Source organism: Mytilus galloprovincialis, chromosome 1 (assembly GCF_965363235.1).
Source record: "Mytilus galloprovincialis chromosome 1, xbMytGall1.hap1.1, whole genome shotgun sequence".
Classification (NCBI taxonomy): domain Eukaryota; kingdom Metazoa; phylum Mollusca; class Bivalvia; order Mytilida; family Mytilidae; genus Mytilus; species Mytilus galloprovincialis.
In genome coordinates, this window is record NC_134838.1 from 98,085,961 (window position 1) to 98,106,821 (window position 20,861).

At 33.0% G+C, this 20,861-nt stretch overlaps 1 protein-coding gene across 1 annotated transcript; it reads left to right on the top strand.

Annotated features, from left to right (window-relative positions):
* LOC143046444 (GPI ethanolamine phosphate transferase 2, catalytic subunit-like) lies at nucleotides 1-17,260 on the top strand. Its single transcript, XM_076219607.1, has 12 exons — nucleotides 1-421; nucleotides 4,044-4,253; nucleotides 4,758-4,943; nucleotides 5,574-5,718; nucleotides 6,132-6,338; nucleotides 7,801-8,009; nucleotides 9,767-10,036; nucleotides 11,951-12,477; nucleotides 13,734-13,913; nucleotides 14,877-15,174; nucleotides 15,869-16,068; nucleotides 16,937-17,260. The coding sequence occupies exons 1-12, from the start codon at nucleotides 74-76 to the stop codon at nucleotides 17,142-17,144; spliced, it is 2,988 nt and encodes a 995-aa protein (XP_076075722.1). The 5' UTR covers nucleotides 1-73; the 3' UTR covers nucleotides 17,145-17,260.
* The last annotated feature ends 3,601 nt before the right edge of the window (nucleotides 17,261-20,861 follow it).

Genomic DNA, 20,861 nt, shown 5'->3' on the forward strand with positions numbered 1-20,861 from the left:
AATTTCTGGAATTAAGGAGCAAGGGAAATAACTCTAGAAATCAAAACAAGATGTCTGCGCCCATGTAGAAAAAATGAAAATTTTCATTCTTACCATTAATATATTTTCCACGTTACTAGCATATTCTGTTTTTCTTAGGAGTTTCATATCCCCGAAGAAAACATTGGACGACACATCTTCACATGAAAATGTTTTTCAGAAGTTGCACTCAAATGATGTGCATCCAATATCAAATGTGTATAGAAAAATGTTTTCAGAAATGATCTATGAAAAAGTAGTTGTTGTGTTAATTGATGCACTAAGAGTTGATTTTGCTGGAGGTGAACAGATGCCATTTCTTCAAAGTAAAAAAGAACTAGATGGAATGAATTCATTTGTGGCCATAGTAAAACCTCCAACTGTTACATTACCAAGAATAAAGGTGTGTTATTACATCACAGTAAAAATTGAGAGTTAATTGAGACCAGGGACTTTCTATACTATGTTTATTTTGTACTATAATGTTCTGTGCTGCGCACACCACTTTCTATTTCGAAGAAGACAGTACATTCAGGGGCGGATCCAGGATTTTCGGTTAGGGGGGCGCAAACTTAAATTTCCGCCGAGCGGAGCCTGGTGAATTTTTTTTGGAGGTATTATTATCGAAATTATTGAAATATTCTTTTAGAGAGGGTGCAATGTAGATATCTTGCCAAGCGTGGCGAGAAATAAATATTTTGTGGTAAAAATTAACGAGAAATTTAAGTTTCAAGCTAAACCCGCATAAATCCACCCCTGACAATTTGTAATCACTATAATTAACAAGAAATCTGTGAGCTTCTATTCATTGACTTAATAATAGCTCACCGACCAATATAAGATTTTGAAAACAAGAATTTCTACTTTTGCCAGAGATTTTTAATTGTCTTTTCTTAATTTTTCTTTTCTTCTATTTCCGGAGGTCGTGTCAAACTTTTTATATACATTTCTACCGCAAACCAGTAAATCAGAATGAGGTCCTTGCGAAGATATGTTTATTTTCGTGGGATCCTATGTAATACGGTAGTACGGGTTGGGAGCCTTCACCGTTTATGCATGCTTCGGCAAACTTTACAGGTTGAAAGTGAGAAACATATATTGATATCAACAGAGATGTTAAACAATGATACAAATTAATAAACGAACCTTTCGCTTGAACCAGTATTCCTATTTTTCATTAAGAAAGAATTTAAACAGGACTGTTTTCTTGGCCGTGCCATAATGAAATAACCAACCCAACCGCGGGTAGGGCACTTTCGCCTTCTTCGTGGGAAAGTGAGGTAGGGTTGTTTTTGAACTTATCAAAGCAATTGTTTATAAAATCCGCAACTACCATGTCACATTGTTTTACTTGAACTGCTAAAAGCCTATGATATTTTTCACCAAACGCAGTACCGCGATGAAGTATGATATATTTATAGAACTTATAAATAAACCATAGGTCAGTTTATTAGTAATCACATTGATTCTGTTAAACTTACTGTTTTATATACTTCTTTGAATGTTAAAACAGATGCAATGCAACGAGAGATTAATAATCATCTGTTCAGATACTTTATTGAGCTGAGGACAACCCATGCTTTGCAAATTTTAGGAGGGGGCGCACGCCCGCCACGCCCCCGCCTAAATCCGCCCCTGACATTTTTAGTAGAATGTACTGTGCCAGGCACAACACTATCTATAATAGATTCAAAATACATTGTATGGTAAGGGATGACATCAAAAGATCGATGTAGGATAAAAAACTTAAATCAAATAGTTTGAGGGTGGGGGGGGGGGGGGTCAACATTGCTGCAAGTTTTGTTAATCTAAAATCGATTTTTACATATATCCCTATTGGTTAATTAATTTTTTCACAAATTAAGGTAAGAGGGGGGGGTCAGTGAAAAAAACTATGTGAATTAAGTTTTTTATCCTTCATTGAACTTTTGATGTCGTCCTTAAGTGTTATGAACTACTCAAAACATAATTCCAAATAAACACGGAATTTATCAAGAATTTCAAGCTCAAGAAATTGTGCAAATTCCATAATCATAGACATTTTTACTCAACAGTCAGGGGTACTACTTGTACAAGTTAATTTTATTTATTTGAAGAAGTAAAAAAAATATACACATATGTAAATGAATAATCTCCCCTTTATTTTCTCAAAAATTGACTTGTATAAGTAAATTTTTCTTACAATCCCACAAAATCCTCAAGTTTTGAGATGTAAAATCATGCCTTTAATGATTTTTCCCAGGTTTGCTCAAATTTTTTCATTTAAGTTTCTTCTCATTAATTCATCAAAGTAACTAATTGAGCAAAGATCTTATATATTTGCGCAAGGCCTTCAAAAATTGCTCCTTTGGGGCTTGTAAATGAGCAGTGTTATGAAGATAACGGACAAATGGGATTTTCATTGTCCATGAAATTACACTTAAATGATTAGAAAAGACATCTGCAAAGGGTACACAATTTAAAATTCTATTAGAGCAAAGAAATCATAAGAATTCAATAAAAGAAGAAAGGATGACTTTTTTACTTATTCAAGTAAAAAATTCTGAATGTCTAAGGGACATAAGTAAGCCAATTTTTTTTGACCTATACAAGTAAATAAAATTCACTTCTTTAAGTATCCTACAAATTTACTTATGTGTATATTTTTTTTTTACTTCTTCAAGTAAATAAAAAATACTTGAATAAGTAGTACCCCTGACTGCTCAATAAAAGTATAATTTAACTCCAGGAATGTAGACTAGAGTTATCTACCATTTGAATAATTATGTCAACAAGGAATTTGCATGGAAGACATACAAATCGATTTCCTAAAATAAATTTGTACAGTTTTGAATTCAAACGACTTTTAACATAAAAAATAATTAAATAAAGAACTGCTGAACCAAAACCTATGTTTTGTGCTGGTAGAGTTCCCTTAAGTGGATACCAGATGGTATGCAGGGTTGTCAGATAAAAATCAAATACCTCTGCATTGAGGACAACACTTAAGTAAACTGCAACTTTTATTGTCGACATGTTTCACCAAATTAGATTGGCATCAGCAGGACAAAGTATACAAAATTAGAACCCCTGAAGTCCAAAAAAACTGCATCTTGTATTGTCGTCATAAGTGTCCAAACCCTTACCACTTCAAATGGCTTCCCCTTGGCCAGAGGTACTACTCATTATCGCGTCGGGAATGGCGTAAAGTGGTTTAACTTTACCCACTAAAAATTTCTTGGCAAATGTACATTGTACCATCATTCTGTGCCGTCAGAAAATTAAATGTAAAATTATTTAAGTGTGAAGCCATAAAAAGGATCTTTCAAAAGTGAATGGAGATGACTCAAAAAAGCCACGATAGACTTCCAGTACTATTTAGAACCTTCAGGAAATTAAACATAAAAAAGTAAGATACAAAGCACATAAATCCTTCCCACCACCATTTCCAGTTCAACCAACAATACCAAGAAATTTTGCATTGATAGTCTTTTAGAAAGACTTGGTTGAGCATGATATTTTTGAAAGATTTTAAAGTGGAGTAATGTCTATTTTTGTTTTGCATAGTGACGGTTAACAAAAGTATTCAACAGCAAGCTAAATTAAACTTCTCCCTTTGATATTTAAGGAAAAAGTTATAATGTACATGTCATACCCCAGTTTTGATAAATTTAGGGGTGGGGCAAATGAATGGTTTTTTTTTCTCAACAATCTTCGAAAATAAAAAAAAAATTGACAGCGTTTTTGCGCCCGATACTTATATATCGAAGGCACTCCATGTTTATCATAACATCTATGGAACAACTGGGCCAAGAAAAATGTCGAAAGGTTATTTTTACTGTTTGCACTGTGACTGTCTAAAAATAGAAATTTATATTTCCTTAAGGATACATTCATCATCTACACCGGTATGCCAAAAGGATACATTCGGCATGAAAGTTTTAACATCTCCTTCCAAATAAAAAGTTAAAGAATGCCACTTCGCATGAAAGGTTAATGTGTTTACATATAATAGTATATACATGTATGTTGAACATGTTTTGTAGGCATTGACAACTGGCAGTATCCCAGGGTTTGTAGATGTAGTTATGAACTTTGGTTCTTCATCCTTGACAGAGGACAATGTTGTGACACAAATGAAGCATCATGGGAAAAAGATGGTATTTTATGGTGATGACACATGGCTTAATCTATTCCCGGACCACTTTGTCAGATATGAAGGGACAACTTCATTCTTTGTAACTGACTATACCGAGGTTAGAGTAATCATTATTAAGTGTTATTAACTTACACAACTTACACAAATTTCCATTATTATCCATAGCATGTTATCAATGTCACCATTTAGCAGAACTTTGTTAAATTTGAAAATCAGCATAAGTTAAACACTGGAAAACAACTGTAATTACATTGTGTAAATTTCTATTTGCATCAATTGATTTTATACAACACAGAATAACAATAGAAAGTAAATATATATTATAGAAAATTTTCATTGACGAACACAAAAAAAATATATTGTGGGATGTAATTTTTTTTTTAATTTGTTGAAAAAAAACATTAATTGATATGTCATGTATGTAAAGGATATGAAATGTTTAATCATGAAAATTTTTAACAAATGTTTATAAGCATACTAATACTAAGTGTATATTGGCAAAAATGGTATGGCTTACAGCAGACTTTATATTTGACTATACACATATATATGTTGTATGATTTTGTGTCTAAATACATGTAATTCATCTGCATGATTACAGGTTGATAATAATGTGACCCGTTACTTGGAAAAAGAGCTTTCTGAACTTGATTTTGATATGATGGTATTACACTACCTTGGGCTTGACCACATAGGACATATAGCTGGTCCCTTCAGTCCACTCATAGGTCCAAAGCTAAAAGAAATGGATGATATTATCAGAAACATTTATCAGGAATTGAGTAAGGTATTGTTTAAATACTATAAATATCAATCTATTGAAATATTATTTGAAAGAGTGAAGATCACAAAAGGTTTTCATTTTTTTGCATATACACATGTATTTGATGAGTTTTCTGTAGGTTACAATAAATACTTCTTTCGAGATAATTGTTAATTCAGAATTATTCTACTTGTATATATATGTTTAATTATTGCAATAATGCAGAGGGATAGATAAGTTAAAAATAAAATTTAGATTTAATTTTTATAGCATTATTTGTATACAATCCTGTAATCTTAATAATTGATCTCATATTTTAAACCCCCACTCTAAGAGTTGGGATTATATTGTAATATATTGTTTGTTTAATAAGTATTTATGACTATGTCATACTTTTCTCAGAAACAACTAAACACAATGACCATATTTGGTCAGCAGCTTGACAGTGATGAGTTCTAATGTGTGATCTGTCCAGTTTGCTGAATTTGTTATTTGTAATATTTTCATCACATTTTTCTTAGGAACTGTTATATTTTTCACATGAATTTACCATCAAGAAAACAATCAAAAGTTATTGAGTAATTGAATTTGTTTCTCAACATTAAATAAAATACTAATTTGGGCAAAAAGTTATTGACAATATTTCTTTACCAGAATGATGTCCCCAGTTTAGTGATTGTGTGTGGTGATCATGGTATGAGTGACCAGGGTGGACATGGAGGAGCAACTGAAAGTGAGATAAAGGTACCAGTCATATTCCTGAGAACAGGAGAAATCAGTTCACAGAAGAAAAAGAAAGGTATTGACAGAGAGCTATCTTTTTTCAACAATTGATGGAATTGTATTTAATGTGTATGAAAATTTTTTAAGGAAATATATGTCAACAAGACAGCAATGTAACAACAACAATTGATTGCAAGCTTTCATTCAAATTTTCAAATATTACTTATTTTCCATACTAAATGTCAATTGTGAATACAATAGATATATAAAAATAAAAAGATGTGGTATGATTGCAAATGAGACAACTCTCTACAAGAGACCTAACAGAGTCTATTAAAGATCTGTTAAACATACTGTATTTCTCAATGGACTGCAAAAGGTTCCTGGCTTTGGACAGGCAATTATGCACTTTCATTTTACTCATTCATTAGTTAATCTAAGATATAACAATGTATGATTTAATTACTTAAACGATTATATTTTTTACAGATATTCCTGTTCATGAAATTGAACAAATTGATTTAGCACCGACATTGTCCTTACTGTTAGGAACACCCATACCAAAGAACAATATTGGTACAGTAGTAACAGATGTATTTGCTGGTTTTGATATACAACAGAAGCTTGTAGCATTGATGGTCAATGGTCTCCAGGTATCAGAAGTTTTACAACATAATGTTGCAGACTATGAATTAGGTAAAGTAAAAACAAACACTGGGGAAAATGAAAATGAAACAAATTTTATCACTTTAGAATTTATAATGGAGATGAGTTTTTTAGATTCATATTTTTTTTTCACCTTACAAAAAACTGATATTAAAAGATTTTTTTTCTCATGTTTGTTTACATGTTTTGTTGTGTGTGGGACTCTTTTGCAGTAATACATCTTAAACATCCATATTTTAAGAATTCTTGTTTTGTTTACAGGGAATAAAAGGACAAGTTTTTGATTGATATGGTTGGTCTCATTGAATTCCTCAGTATTCATTTTTGGGAAAGAAGAAAAAATAATGACATTTTTATGTTGCTTAGTGTCCAAGCAGTTAAACTGAGTGGCTCTTTATAGCCAATTAGGGGTCTTTTAATATGTTATAACAGACTATGTCAGATAAAAAGTCAAGCTTATAATGGAGTTTCCTTTAAAACAAATAAAATTCAGCCCAAACTCAACTATACCTATTTTCTAAACATTATAAATATATGGTCTAAATTTGAGTGTTTCACTTTTTAAAAAAATGTATAACAAATATAGTGTTTATTTTGAATTGAATATGTTGTATTAATTAGGTGCTAACATTTTTGGAAAAATGGGGGGAAAATAAACCAAAAAAAATTTAATTTTTGGATTCAAATGTTCCATCTACCTATGTGGATGCCCTCAAGGTTCTAACAATCACACCTGCTGACATGAAAATTAAGGCACACTTGTCACCTGTTAACTTGTAATAAAAGAAGTATAAATACCTGTAAATTGACAGCTTTATTTTGTAATTGTCAAGTTTATCTGTCTAATAATTATCTAACACTGATAAAGAACTTTAGTTATCCTAATTTTTTATACAAACATTTTGACAGTTCCTGAAGTTCCTGAAGTAATATTAATATCAATAAAACAGTTTGCCTACACAAGATGTGAAAAAAAGGGTAGATTACCTTTAGTGTTGAAATATCCTTTTGTTCAAACAACATTTGGATAAAGATAAGGTTGAATATAGTTTGAATGATGTAGATCTAAAATTAAAAATGATCCCCTCTAAAATAATTCAATTAAAGTTTTTTTTTGGATTTTTTTTATGAATTATTGTGTTTTTAAGTTTTATGAATTACTATATAAATAGTGTATGCTTGCCTGAAGCTTTCAATCACTCTTAAACTCCAAGTGGTTCACAGAAATAATAAAAAGTGTATGTCTATTTTTTGTATTTAAACCACAAAAACAGTATAATGTATGTGTTGTGTGGTCAATTCAGAAAATAAGTATTAAGACTTTGGCTACATTTTCATAAGTATTGATGTGACCTTCTCTTTTACATGTGAAAAAAACCCAACCAAACCCCTCTTCACATTTTTAGCTCACCTGGCCATTAGGCCATGTGAGCTATTGCCATCACTTGATGTCTTTCACTAAAATATGTTTTAAGGTTTTACAATATTTCAGATAAAGGTTACCAGTTGTACACCAGGACACACAAATCATTTGTAACATGGATAAACAGCAACATGTCAACAGCTGTAAGTCTAGAACAAGGATTCAATTTGAGAAAGCAGTTTGAAGATTCTATAAAATTGATGTCAACAAAAGTGTCATCATCCATTACGCAGTATGATGGTTATGGATTGGTGGTTTCTATTGTTCTGCTCTGGTTGGTAAGGATATACATGTGTAGCAGATTGATATGTTTACAGTTGATAGATATATCATTGTATCATGATGATAGCAAACATTGAAATTTTGTATTATTACACAACTTTAATATCCATATTAAATGCCATATGAGAAATTGGCTGCAATTTTAAAATATCTTATACTATACATGTACTATGAATAGACTTTTGGATTTTCAGGGGTTCAAATTAGCGGTGGTCCGAGGTCCGCGACCTTCCAGTATTGCAATCGGACCTTCGTTTTGGTTACTAGTTACGCCCGACGGACCTTTGCATAGAAAGAAAGTAAACATTAACTTTGCCGATTTTTTTAACCAAAATGTTTTCCAAACGATCTCAATATTTATGTTCATCTTTATTATTCATGACAACGATGTTGATTTTGTTCAACCGCTATCTTTATACCGAAAATCGTAAGCATGTTATGTGTAAATCCGAGTAAAATCGTATCTGACTGACAAAAACAACATTGAAAACAATGGATGCCATAAACTGAAAAACACCGGATCAGATTCCAGAGGCGGATAAGGGTAATTCCGGGTTTGCCGATCAAATTCAATAAAAAAAAAATAATAATTCCAGGCAGGTGACAAAATACATTGCTGATGATAAAATAATTTAACAATAGAATTGAAAACCCAAAAGATATATGGAAAAGAAAGAAAAAGCAGGAAAATTTTATACAGAAACTCAAAATTACTTTTAGTTCACAAATTGTCATGTCAAAATTCAACATGTTCAATAAAATGTGACAGTAATTTTCTTTATTATTAATAAATGTTGATATTTCATATAGATATTTTTATAGTGTAAACATATTACTACAATTCCAAGAGGTAATTTCTTCTAAATTTTGAAGGACCGCCCAGTAAAATCTTGAAGTTTCTTAATTTATTTTCACAGAGGAACCAAATAAATAGCTTTGAATTTGAACTGCTACTTAAATTGTATACTCCGAAATGAACAATATAAAAAAGAGATACATATAGCCCTTTATATCATAGTGAAAACTACAAGACAACACACACCCACCAACAGTGAGATCATCCCCATATAAAAACAAGATAATGTGATTTTATTATAAATTGTTAGACAATTACATGTATAATTAAACATGTTTTACAACAGTTACTGACAATGAAACAAGTTAACCTAACACCAAAAGCACATAAATTTTGTATCTTACGGAGTTATGAAATATTTCAAGTAAAAGTAGGACCTGGAATTTAGGCTGTGGACCTTTCAGTTTGGAGTGTCAAAGGTCCTGGACCTTCCAGTACCAAATGTTAATTTGAACCCCTGATTTTGATACGAAATTTTCAGTCAATTATCTATGGGAGTTTTGTTTGTCCCACTTTCCAGCTGTTTTGGCTACTCCCATAGCTATAGTTAGAAATTATCAAATGATTACACCTTTTCATTAATTCTTTTCCTAGAGGGAAAAATTTCAAGACAGTCCATCATCAGATTTACGTTTAATAGTTTAGATGTTCCAGTGGGAAATTGACAAGCAAGTTATACAGACTTTCAAAATCTCTAGTTCTGGATGTTCATTAAAAGAAAGAAACTTAACAAGCAAATAGATAGAACAGCAATTTATAATTGCAAATATCCAATTTCAAGTAATAGTACCAAAAAAAATCAAGTTTTGTTTTTTTTGTTATTTGTCATTCTGACAGCTAATTTCAGCATATATTTGTACTATTCATATTTATTTTTCAAAAATGTATTTTCTTCAGATTTTATTTACACTAGTTTCAATGGACAGAAACAACAGACAAGAATGGTTGTCATGGCAGGTGTTCCTTATTGTGTTGCTCATTGGTACATTTAGTCACATGACTGTTTGTACTAGTGATTGGATACACAGTGACCTACTTTGTGACTCAACTGTCCTTTCAAGAGGACTTCAGCTAAGCATGCTGGGAATTTTTGCTGTGATGATGACCTGTTTAATTTGCTCCTTTGTTGGTGGCTCTGTACTTGTCATATTATTTTCAACTTTTAAGGTAACATTAAAAGACAAGCAAATAATATGATATGGAAAAAGTTTTACAGTTCAATAAAACAACTTTACATGTTTTGATGTAAGGATGTCATACCTGTCAACCTGTGAGGATGAAAATGCAGGTCATGACCTGCATTGAAGAATCAAATCTCAGGTCATAATGCGTACACACTTTTTTGATGCTGAATTTCAGTATTTAGGGTACATTTTTCTTATAATTTAAATCAAAATTACCAAAACATCAATGCATATTCACTTGGTAAAGTAATTTTAATCTTATTAATAAATTATTATTATTTCATTGCACTTTTAAAAGATTTTGATAAATTGTATAATACAGTCTTATGTTTTTTTATTTATTTACTTATTGTGATGATGTAATTCAACCTCAAACATCAAATACTAGGATATATTTATCAAAAGTAATTTTAAAATGTTCGAAACCGGCTATTCAGCCTTCAAACACAACTTCATAATTTGATTGAAATTAGACTATAATGAAATATATTAATACAGTTAAAGGAAGTATAGATGAACAAAATAATTTTCAACTTTTTAAAAAAAATTGTATAAAGGAATAAAAATAATGAAAAGCTATATTTCAATATGTATTTGAATTTTATTTTTGAAATTTAATCTTTTTCACCAAAAAAACGTAAATATAAGGAATAATTTTGAATGGTGACAAAAAAGGGGAAGTAACTCTAGTTTGAAATATGTTTGTAAAACAACAGTAGTATAACTTGTTTACGACCTAAAGCTAAGGTAATTGGTGTTAATTAACAGTGTGTTTGACACCAAAGCTGTCAAGTGAAGCCATGCACTTTATGGGTCACTTAATTTGACAGTTTACACAGCTAGATGAACTACCTGTTCATTGAAGAATTACAAATTTGCTGGTATTTCAAAGGAATATTACTTATGGAATCAATCTCAAGGCTTAGAAATACGGGTGAAAATGGGTCATTTTCGAAATTCTCGGGTTATTCAATGATCCCTCAGAATTGTGAAAATCTCGGGTCACACCCGCAGAATACGGGTCAGTTGACAGGTATGGGATGTTTTGTTTGTTTCACTAAAGAAAAAAAGTGGTTAAAAATTAGTTCTTTATGTCAATTACCACTAGGAAAAGGAAAAAATACTGAAATCAGTATCTTTATTTGTTTTACATGTAATCAACAAATGATATCTAAAGGAAAAAAAACCTACACACACCATTATTTATTGAGGAAAAAAAACTAGAACTGAAAATTCAATTTTAAGCAACAGTTATTGAGGTTTCCTTATCAGTGTTAGTCATTCAAAGATTAACATCATTACAACAACTGTTAATATTGCTTGATTTAAAGCTTCATTGAATTTGGTTTAGTTGCATGTCTCAGAAAAATTGAGTGGACAAAAAATGCAGAGACACTGCCAAATCTTGATGTTTGATGTGGAATTCAAATAACGCATGTCATTTTATTTAAATTGATTAAAAATGCAGAATTTTAAGAATTTGTAGTGAAGTTGATGACACTCTATTATAACTTAAGGTTTTCTGAAATATTCACACTGCAAGTTATGTTAAAAGCTCAGTGTACATATTGATGTATGGAATAAAAACTCCTGTTAAAACAGACATCTCACATATAGTTTCTAATATGAAAGCTCAAACACATTTATCGAAATGGAAAACGACTGTTATATTCCCTACTTGGTACAGGCATTTCTTTATGCAGAAAATGATAAATAAAACCTGGCTAGCTAGCAAAACCTCTCACTAGTATGACAGTCACATTGAATTCCATTATATTGACAACAATGTGTGAGCAAAACAAATAAACATCTCATATAATGCCTAATATGAAAATATATAAAATTAGATAACAGCACATTTAACATCAGAAAATTAATATTAAAATGTTCATTTCAGAATATTTGCAGAAGAGGAACTATATCTATATTATTGCAGACTGGTACAGTTATACACACGTTAAGTTTACTATCTAGTAGTTTTGTTGAAGAGGAACATCAAACATGGTACTTTTTCATCATAACCATTCATATTCTTATTATCAAAAATATGTGTGAACAGATTTTTCAGTTGAAACATAACAAAACTTTAAACATTTCTCAAAAAGAAAACAGTCTTTATGAAACTGAACCTGTAAAATATGGCCTGAAAAGTGATTCATTGAAAGAATACCAGTTACCAAATACTGATAACGTGGTTGAGAGAGATTTTAAAGAAATTCACCTACTGCATTCCAAAGTATACCATAATAAAAATAGTTGTAGCAACGAGAAGCAAGTATGTACATTAAGGGAAGAACCCATTCCGTCAATTAGAAATATTGCCATGGTGATAGTGGTGTTGTTTTTGTACCGTCTGATGAGAAGTTGGAACCAGACAGGAAATAAATGGCTGAACATTCCTGACATTGGTGATTGGTTGATCAGGTATTAATACTATTTTAAAATTTATATGTTTTGTTAAGAATTTCTATCACCAAGTTTATCCAATTAGATTTTTTGCTGAATCTTAATCATTGCCAAACATGTGACAGGATTGTTGTCAGATTGATAAACTTTCAATTTAAATTATCATAAATTATTTTTATTCATTATAATAAACATGTCTTAAAGCATCAGAATGAATGCAAATGTTTTAACATGTTGCTCCCTAAATAAATATTCTTGGATCAATTTATTCCCAACTTTATATCATTATTTGGAAAAGTGAAAATAAGCTTTCTTTTGATTGATATGCAAATTTTCTGATTTTTTATTTCAGAGTAATGGAACTTTATTCAGTCATCTGATTTTAAAAAGCCATTTTTTTTTATGCCCCATTGATTATGCCCCATTTATGGGTATAATGTTTTCAGGTCTGTGCGACCATTCTTTCGTCTATCTGTCTGTCCATCCGTACATTGTCAGTCTGTCCCACTTCAGGTTAAATTTTTGGTCAAGGTAGTTTTTGATGAAGTTGAAGTCCTATCAACTAGAAATTTTATACACATGTTCCTTATAATATAATCTTTCTGATTTTAATGCCAAATTAGAGTTTTGACCCCAATTTCACGGTCCACTGAACATAAAAAAATGATAGTGTGATTGGGGATCCGTGTACTATGGACACATTCTTTTTTCACATGTAAAGCACTGTGCTTGGATTAATTTATTCAAACGTTACACTGTTGTTGAGATTGCCATTAAAATTGAATTGAACAAAGAAATTGTTTGCAACTAAAGTTATTGAACTTAACCATCACATTATAAGCATTTTTCATACATGTCTAAGGATATCTATTTAAAGTTTCTCTCTAGTACTGTTTTAACTTACTCATGATTTAATACCTTATACAATATTCTGTTTCATTCCTGCAAGAATTTTAATATGCATACTATGGGCTCATTTCAAAGCTGTATATTTTATGTAGTTATGGCATATACAAGGTAATTATCAGAGTGAGAGATATCCAGTGCCCTGCACTATTTTATTGATTGTTCTTAAGGGTCTTTTATTCATCTAGCAGCCTTCTGCCCCAAGATTCAAGCTAGAAAACTATATATAATCACTGCTTTGGAAATTATCTGCTAGAACCAAGGTATTTTGTGCATGTATTATTCTATATATAAATTTTACAATTACTTTTCATATATGCTGATCAGTAAAGGCATATTTATCTTTAGCTTATGTGTCTCTATTTCAGACCAGAGAATGTGTATTTGTTGTCAGTGTTAGTGGCTGTATCCATATTAGTGGTGTTCCTTTGTAAACTGATGTGGATGAGTATTCTACAACAGTTTATCTATAGTATTGGACTATTGTGTGTCTATCTACACAAATCTGCAAATGGATCTCTAGTTCAGATTTTATCTCCTTCAGATAAGTAAGTCCTTTGATATACTACATGGATTCATTACTTTTCGTTGGATACCAATTTGCATGAATTTCATTGGTACAAGTAAACCACGAAATTAAGTGTTTAAAGAATGACAAATTTTCTGTAGGCATGTATGTGTAACAGCCACTATGTTCCCTCAATAACCTTGTTCTGGCGGAACTTTTGGGCTAGTTTGTTAGTTCCGGTTTTGACTGATTTGGCAAAAAGGAACTTTTTAACTAGTTGATATGTTCTGTTGGAACTTTTCAATTAGTCACTTTGTTCCAGTGGTACTTTTGAACCAGTTAATTAGTTCTTTCCGCCTGGAACTTTCCAACGTCGGAACAAAAGAGCCTTTACATATGCAGGTTTTGGCAAAACCAAGAAATATGCAAGTTTTCCTTAATTCATGAAAATTGGTACCCATGAAAATAAATGAATCCACAGTTTCTTTAGTGATAAATATTGTTGATTGTTCTAAAAATGAGTCCAAATCAGCCCTAATACAGATAAATCAACATGAACAATACTGATGATGTTGCCCTGTTGATATAAATCATGAGTTAATATTGCCTTTTCTTATTTTGAAATATATTCCAAATCACTTTTAAATCTTGTTGTATGATAAATTTACAAGACAATCACGACATTAATACAGAACATACATACAAACAGAAACTACATGTGACATATACTAAGTATTGCTATGGGTATTGAATTTGACATGGAACTTGTTCATTATTTGTAGCATTAATTTGTGAAAAACAAAAGGGCCTGGAATGGTTTAATTTTTAATCAATACAATTCTCCATATGTCAGTGATATATAAAGTTGAGTTCTTTCAGATCATTTTCAGGTCATACCAGCTAACAAATTGGACCGCCATGTCAATTTAAAATCTTGTTGTAAACACAATCAGATGACGAAATTATAATAATATTGTTATTTTTTTATATTATTTTTTTACAGAAATGGATGTTTAGAAGCACAGATAGTGTACACATCTTTACTGTTGTATATTTTAGTATCAGTGTGGAATAAATTTCAACATGACAAAGCAAAATACTACAAAATATCTTCTGAAGTACACACAGCATTTATATTATTACTCTTGGTTTTGTCTAGACCTCATAACATTATTTTAGTGGCCATGATGGTTGTTCAAGATCTTTTAATAGAGCTGCACATCTGGCCAAACTTAAAATTCTCTATATCTGACTGGACTTTATATTTTCTCTGGATGAGTCAGGGAACATTTTTTTATCAGGTAAATTTTATTTACTCTAGTGTGAAACATCACTGCACCAAAAAGGCTTGCATTTACATGTGTTAATATTTACGTAATAAGTAAACTTTTCACATAAATGTACCACAACTTGAGTTTGCTGTGATTCATTAACTCGAAACTTTACGTTATTGTTGAAATTTGTATAGAGCCATTATATTTACATCGGATTCAGTAAATAATAAAATTGAGAATGGAAATGGGGAATGTGCCAAAGAGACAACAACCCGACCATAGAGCAGACAACAGCAGAAGGTCACCAACAGGTCTTCAATGCAACAAGAAATTCCCGCACCCGGAGGCGTCCTCCAGCTGGCCCCTAAACAAATATATACTAGTTCAGTGATAATGAACGCCATACAAAAGTGACTTTTTGAATATCCCAATTTATTCCTGCAACAATTTCAAACACACAATGAAGATGAATCATGTGCTCTTGGTGCAGCTGCTTACTGTTTATATATTATATGATTATTTCTTTAACAATCACCTTAGCACTATTTTAAATGCATTTTATTTTGTATAAGACTTTTTCACACTTCCCCAAGCATCAAATTGTGAGTTCTTTGTTGAATGTTATCCTGGTTATAATTAAAAATAGAAATTTAGCTATTTTGAAAATCAATAACCAATAAATAATATTCAATTTTAAAATTTAGTTTCTATCTTCTTGTAGGGAAATTCTAACAGCATTTCAACAGTAGATGTGTCAGCAGGTTACATTGGTCTCCATGACTACCAACCCATAATAGTGGGATGTTTGTTGACCCTGTCCTCGTATGGTGGAATTATTTTCTGGATGTTGTCATTGTTAAAACTTATATATTGGAAAAGTCATCAGGATAAAGACAAAGACAATAAGTCAACAATTAGAAGGTAGAAATAATTTTAAAGATTATCTAACAATATATTTACAATGTCAGGAAAATATTCATTTTTTTGTATGAAGCATAGAAGCTGACAATACTTGGACAATTGGATTCAAACTCAGTTACATTCATCATTGGGATATCTAGTAAAAACTAACATGCCCAACATGGGTGACATGGCATTGGCGGATCCAGGGGGGGGGTGTTCCGGGGCTTGGAAACCCCCCTTTTTTTGGGATGATCAATACATTTAAATGGGAGCATATAGTTGGAACCCCCCCCTTTACTCTGGGTTGGGAACGCCCCTTTTTAAAATGGCTAGATCCACTCCAGCATTGCTAAAATAAAACATTGGTGTAAAATGCAAGGTGTTTTTTTTTTATCTTGAAATTAACCTTTCAAAGAAAATCTGACAGTGGCAGAAATGTTCAGAATGTTGAGATTTACCTACTGTTCATTTGCACCAAAGTTGTTGAATAACTACTAAAAGGATTTGTTCCTTTAACATGTTGTAGGCATGAATTTTACCATAACAAATTCATTAATGCTTATCATAAGGAAAACTGTTAAAGGTACGAAGAAACATCAAAAACAAAAATGATCAGAAAAACAAGATTTTGAAATTTGTCTACAGTGCGGAAATAGTTGATTGGTTCCTTTAATATAGGCATTTTTGCAGCAAATTGCCCCTAATTAACATTTTTACCATTTTTTTTGTGTTTTTTCTTATTACATTTTGTATTTTGAAAATATATAGTAAACCTGAAAGCCTTTTGTTTCAATAAAAAAAATCAAATAACAAGGAATTAAAAACATAGAAAATTTTGTGAATCTAATGTTACAGTCACATCTAAATCTTCTCTTTAATTTTTCAGGGTAAAGAACAGTTTGCTAGAATGTGTCCATGTTGTTTGTCTGTTCCGAGCACTGCCTCTGTCTGTCTACACTGTATTAGTGACATTTATGAGATATCATCTTTTTGTATGGACTGTCTTTTCACCTAAACTTTTGTATGAAGGCATGTTAACAGTTGTCTTGTCTGTGATATCCTTTATTCTGTTATTGTGCAATATTATTTTATAGATGAAAGTATATGCCATTATTTTTATCATACTATTTATTATTTGTTGTTTCAATACAATTTACAAAATTAATGTGCCAATAATTTTTGTATGATATGCATAAGAAATACTAGGGATTTTTTTCTTTTTCTTTACACTAGAATGAAATTCAAAACAGTGTGGCTGTGGCCATTGATTGACACATTAAATTCATCCATTGACTGGGACAATTTAGGTGAACGTTTGTATGTAACGACCACGGCTCACTATGTACTTTTTAAAGACACTTAAACTATGGGGTCACCAAAGGTTCTCAACACCTTAATAAAGTAATTCGAAAAATTAATCAGAAATAACACGATGTTTTGATTTATATCCATTATATAAATCAAAACATAAAGGTTATTCCAGATTAATTTTTCGAATTATTTTATAATTAAAGGCGTTAAGAATCCTTTGGTGACCCCACAGTTTAAATGTCTATCGTAGGTACGTCGTGAACAGTGGTCGTTACAGACAAACGTTCACGTAAATTGCCCCAGTCAATGAATGAATTTAATGTGTCAATCAATGGCCACAGCCACACTGTTTTGAATTTCATTCTTTATACTGAACTACTTTTGTAAACAACAAAAACAACATATTGACTTGAATTTTTTGTTACACATTCAAATCATTATTTAAGATCATATTATAATTTAACCAGTTTACTCATATAGGATTAAAAGTCATTCCTTCATTACAAAAAATATCTTTAATTCAATATATAAATGTAAACACTAAAGTGTCTTTCTAAGGGCTGTCAAAATATAGAGATGAAATATTCTCCGACACTATAGATTTTCTTTTCAGCTCTTAGTTTATTGTATATTTATCTAGATAAACTTCATGCAAACATTAAACTTGATGTAAGGTGGTACATACCACTACAGGGATGTAAGGTGGTACATACCACTACAGGGATGTAAGGTGGTACATACCACTACAGGGATGTAAGGTGGTACATACCACTACAGGGATGTAAGGTGGTACATAACACTACAGGGATGTAAGGTGGTACATAACACTACAGGGATGTAAGGTGGTACATAGCACTACAGAGATGTAAGGTGGTACATAGCACTACAGGGATGTAAGGTGGTACATAACACTACAGGGATGTAAGGTGGTACATAGCACTACAGGGATGTAAGGTGGTACATAACACTACAGGGATGTAAGGTGGTACATACCACTACAGGGATGTAAGGTGGTACATAGCACTACAGGGATGTAAGGTGGTACATACCACTACAGGGATGTAAGGTGGTACATAGCACTACAGGGATGTAAGGTGGTACATACCACTACAGGGATGTAAGGTGGTACATACCACTACAGAGATGTAAGGTGGTACATACCACTACAGGGATGTAAGGTGGTACATACCACTACAGGGATGTAAGGTGGTACATAGCACTACAGGGATGTAAGGTGGTACATACCACTACAGGGATGTAAGGTGGTACATAGCACTACAGGGATGTAAGGTGGTACATACCACTACAGGGATGTAAGGTGGTACATACCACTACAGAGATGTAAGGTGGTACATACCACTACAGAGATGTAAGGTGGTACATAGCACTACAGGGATGTAAGGTGGTACATACCACTACAGGGATGTAAGGTGGTACATACCACTACAGAGATGTAAGGTGGTACATAGCACTACAGGGATGTAAGGTGGTACATACCACTACAGGGATGTAAGGTGGTACATACCACTACAGATATGTAAGGTGGTACATACCACTACAGAGATGTAAGGTGGTACATAGCACTACAGGGATGTAAGGTGGTACATAACACTATAGGGATGTAAGGTGGTACATACCACTACAGAGATGTAAGGTGGTACATAGCACTACAGGGATGTAAGGTGGTACATACCACTACAGGGATGTAAGGTGGTACATACCACTACAGAGATGTAAGGTGGTACATAACACTACAGGGATGTAAGGTGGTACATAGCACTACAGGGATGTAAGGTGGTACATAACACTACAGGGATGTAAGGTGGTACATAGCACTACAGGGATGTAAGGTGGTACATAGCACTACAGGGATGTAAGGTGGTACATAGCACTACAGGGAGGTAAGGTAATACATACCACTACAGAGATGTAAGGTGGTACATAACACTACAGGGATGTAAGGTGGTACATACCACTACAGGGATGTAAGGTGGTACATAACACTACAGGGATGTAAGGTGGTACATACCACTACAGGGAGGTAAGGTGGTACATAACACTACAGGGATGTAAGGTGGTACATAACACTACAGGGATGTAAGGGGGTACATAGCACTACAGGGATGTAAGGGGGTACATAACACTACAGGGATGTAAGGTGGTACATAACACTACAGAGAGGTAAGGTGGTACATAGCACTACAGGGATGTAAGGTGGTACATAGCACTACAGGGATGTAAGGTGGTACATACCACTACAGGGATGTAAGGTGGTACATACCACTACAGGGAGGTAAGGTGGTACATAACACTACAGGGATGTAAGGTGGTACATAGCACTACAGGGATGTAAGGTGGTACATAACACTACAGGGATGTAAGGTGGTACATAGCACTACAGGGATGTAAGGTGGTACATAGCACTACAGGGATGTAAGGTGGTACATACCACTACAGGGAGGTAAGGTGGTACATAACACTACAGGGATGTAAGGTGGTACATAGCACTACAGGGATGTAAGGTGGTACATAACACTACAGGGATGTAAGGTGGTACATAACACTACAGGGATGTAAGGTGGTACATAGCACTACAGGGATGTAAGGTGGTACATAACACTACAGGGATGTAAGGTGGTACATAGCACTACAGGGATGTAAGGGGGTACATAGCACTACAGGGATGTAAGGGGGTACATAACACTACAGGGATGTAAGGTGGTACATAGCACTACAGGGATGTAAGGTGGTACATAGCACTACAGGGATGTAAGGTGGTACATAACACTACAGGGATGTAAGGTGGTACATAGCACTACAGGGATGTAAGGTGGTACATAACACTACAGGGATGTAAGGTGGTACATAGCACTACAGGGATGTAAGGTGGTACATAGCACTACAGGGATGTAAGGTGGTACATAGCACTACAGGGATGTAAGGTGGTACATAACACTACAGGGATGTAAGGTGGTACATAGCACTACAGGGATGTAAGGGGGTACATAACACTACAGGGATGTAAGGTGGTACATAGCACTACAGGGAGGTAAGGTGGTACATACCACTACAGGGATGTAAGGTGGTACATACCACTACAGGGATGTAAGGTGGTACATAGCACTACAGGGATGTAAGGTGGTACATAACACTACAGGGATGTAAGGTGGTACATAGCACTACAGGGATGTAAGGTGGTACATAGCACTACAGGGATGTAAGGTGGTACATAACACTACAGGGATGTAAGGTGGTACATAGCACTACAGGGATGTAAGGTGGTACATAGCACTACAGGGATGTAAGGTGGTACATAACACTACAGGGATGTAAGGTGGTACATAGCACTACAGGGATGTAAGGGGGTACATAACACTACAGGGATGTAAGGTGGTACATAGCACTACAGGGAGGTAAGGTGGTACATAGCACTACAGGGATGTAAGGTGGTACATAGCACTACAGGGATGTAAGGTGGTACATAACACTACAGGGATGTA

Excerpts from the sequence above, each read along its gene's own strand:
- LOC143046444 (XM_076219607.1), top strand. The coding sequence starts at position 74 with ATGAAAATTTTCATTCTTACCATTAATATATTTTCCACGTTACTAGCA. Across the intron at positions 4,944-5,573 it reads TTTATCAGGAATTGAGTAAG|AATGATGTCCCCAGTTTAGT; the intron begins GTATTGTTTAAA and ends TTTCTTTACCAG. Across the intron at positions 16,069-16,936 it reads AATAAGTCAACAATTAGAAG|GGTAAAGAACAGTTTGCTAG; the intron begins GTAGAAATAATT and ends TTAATTTTTCAG.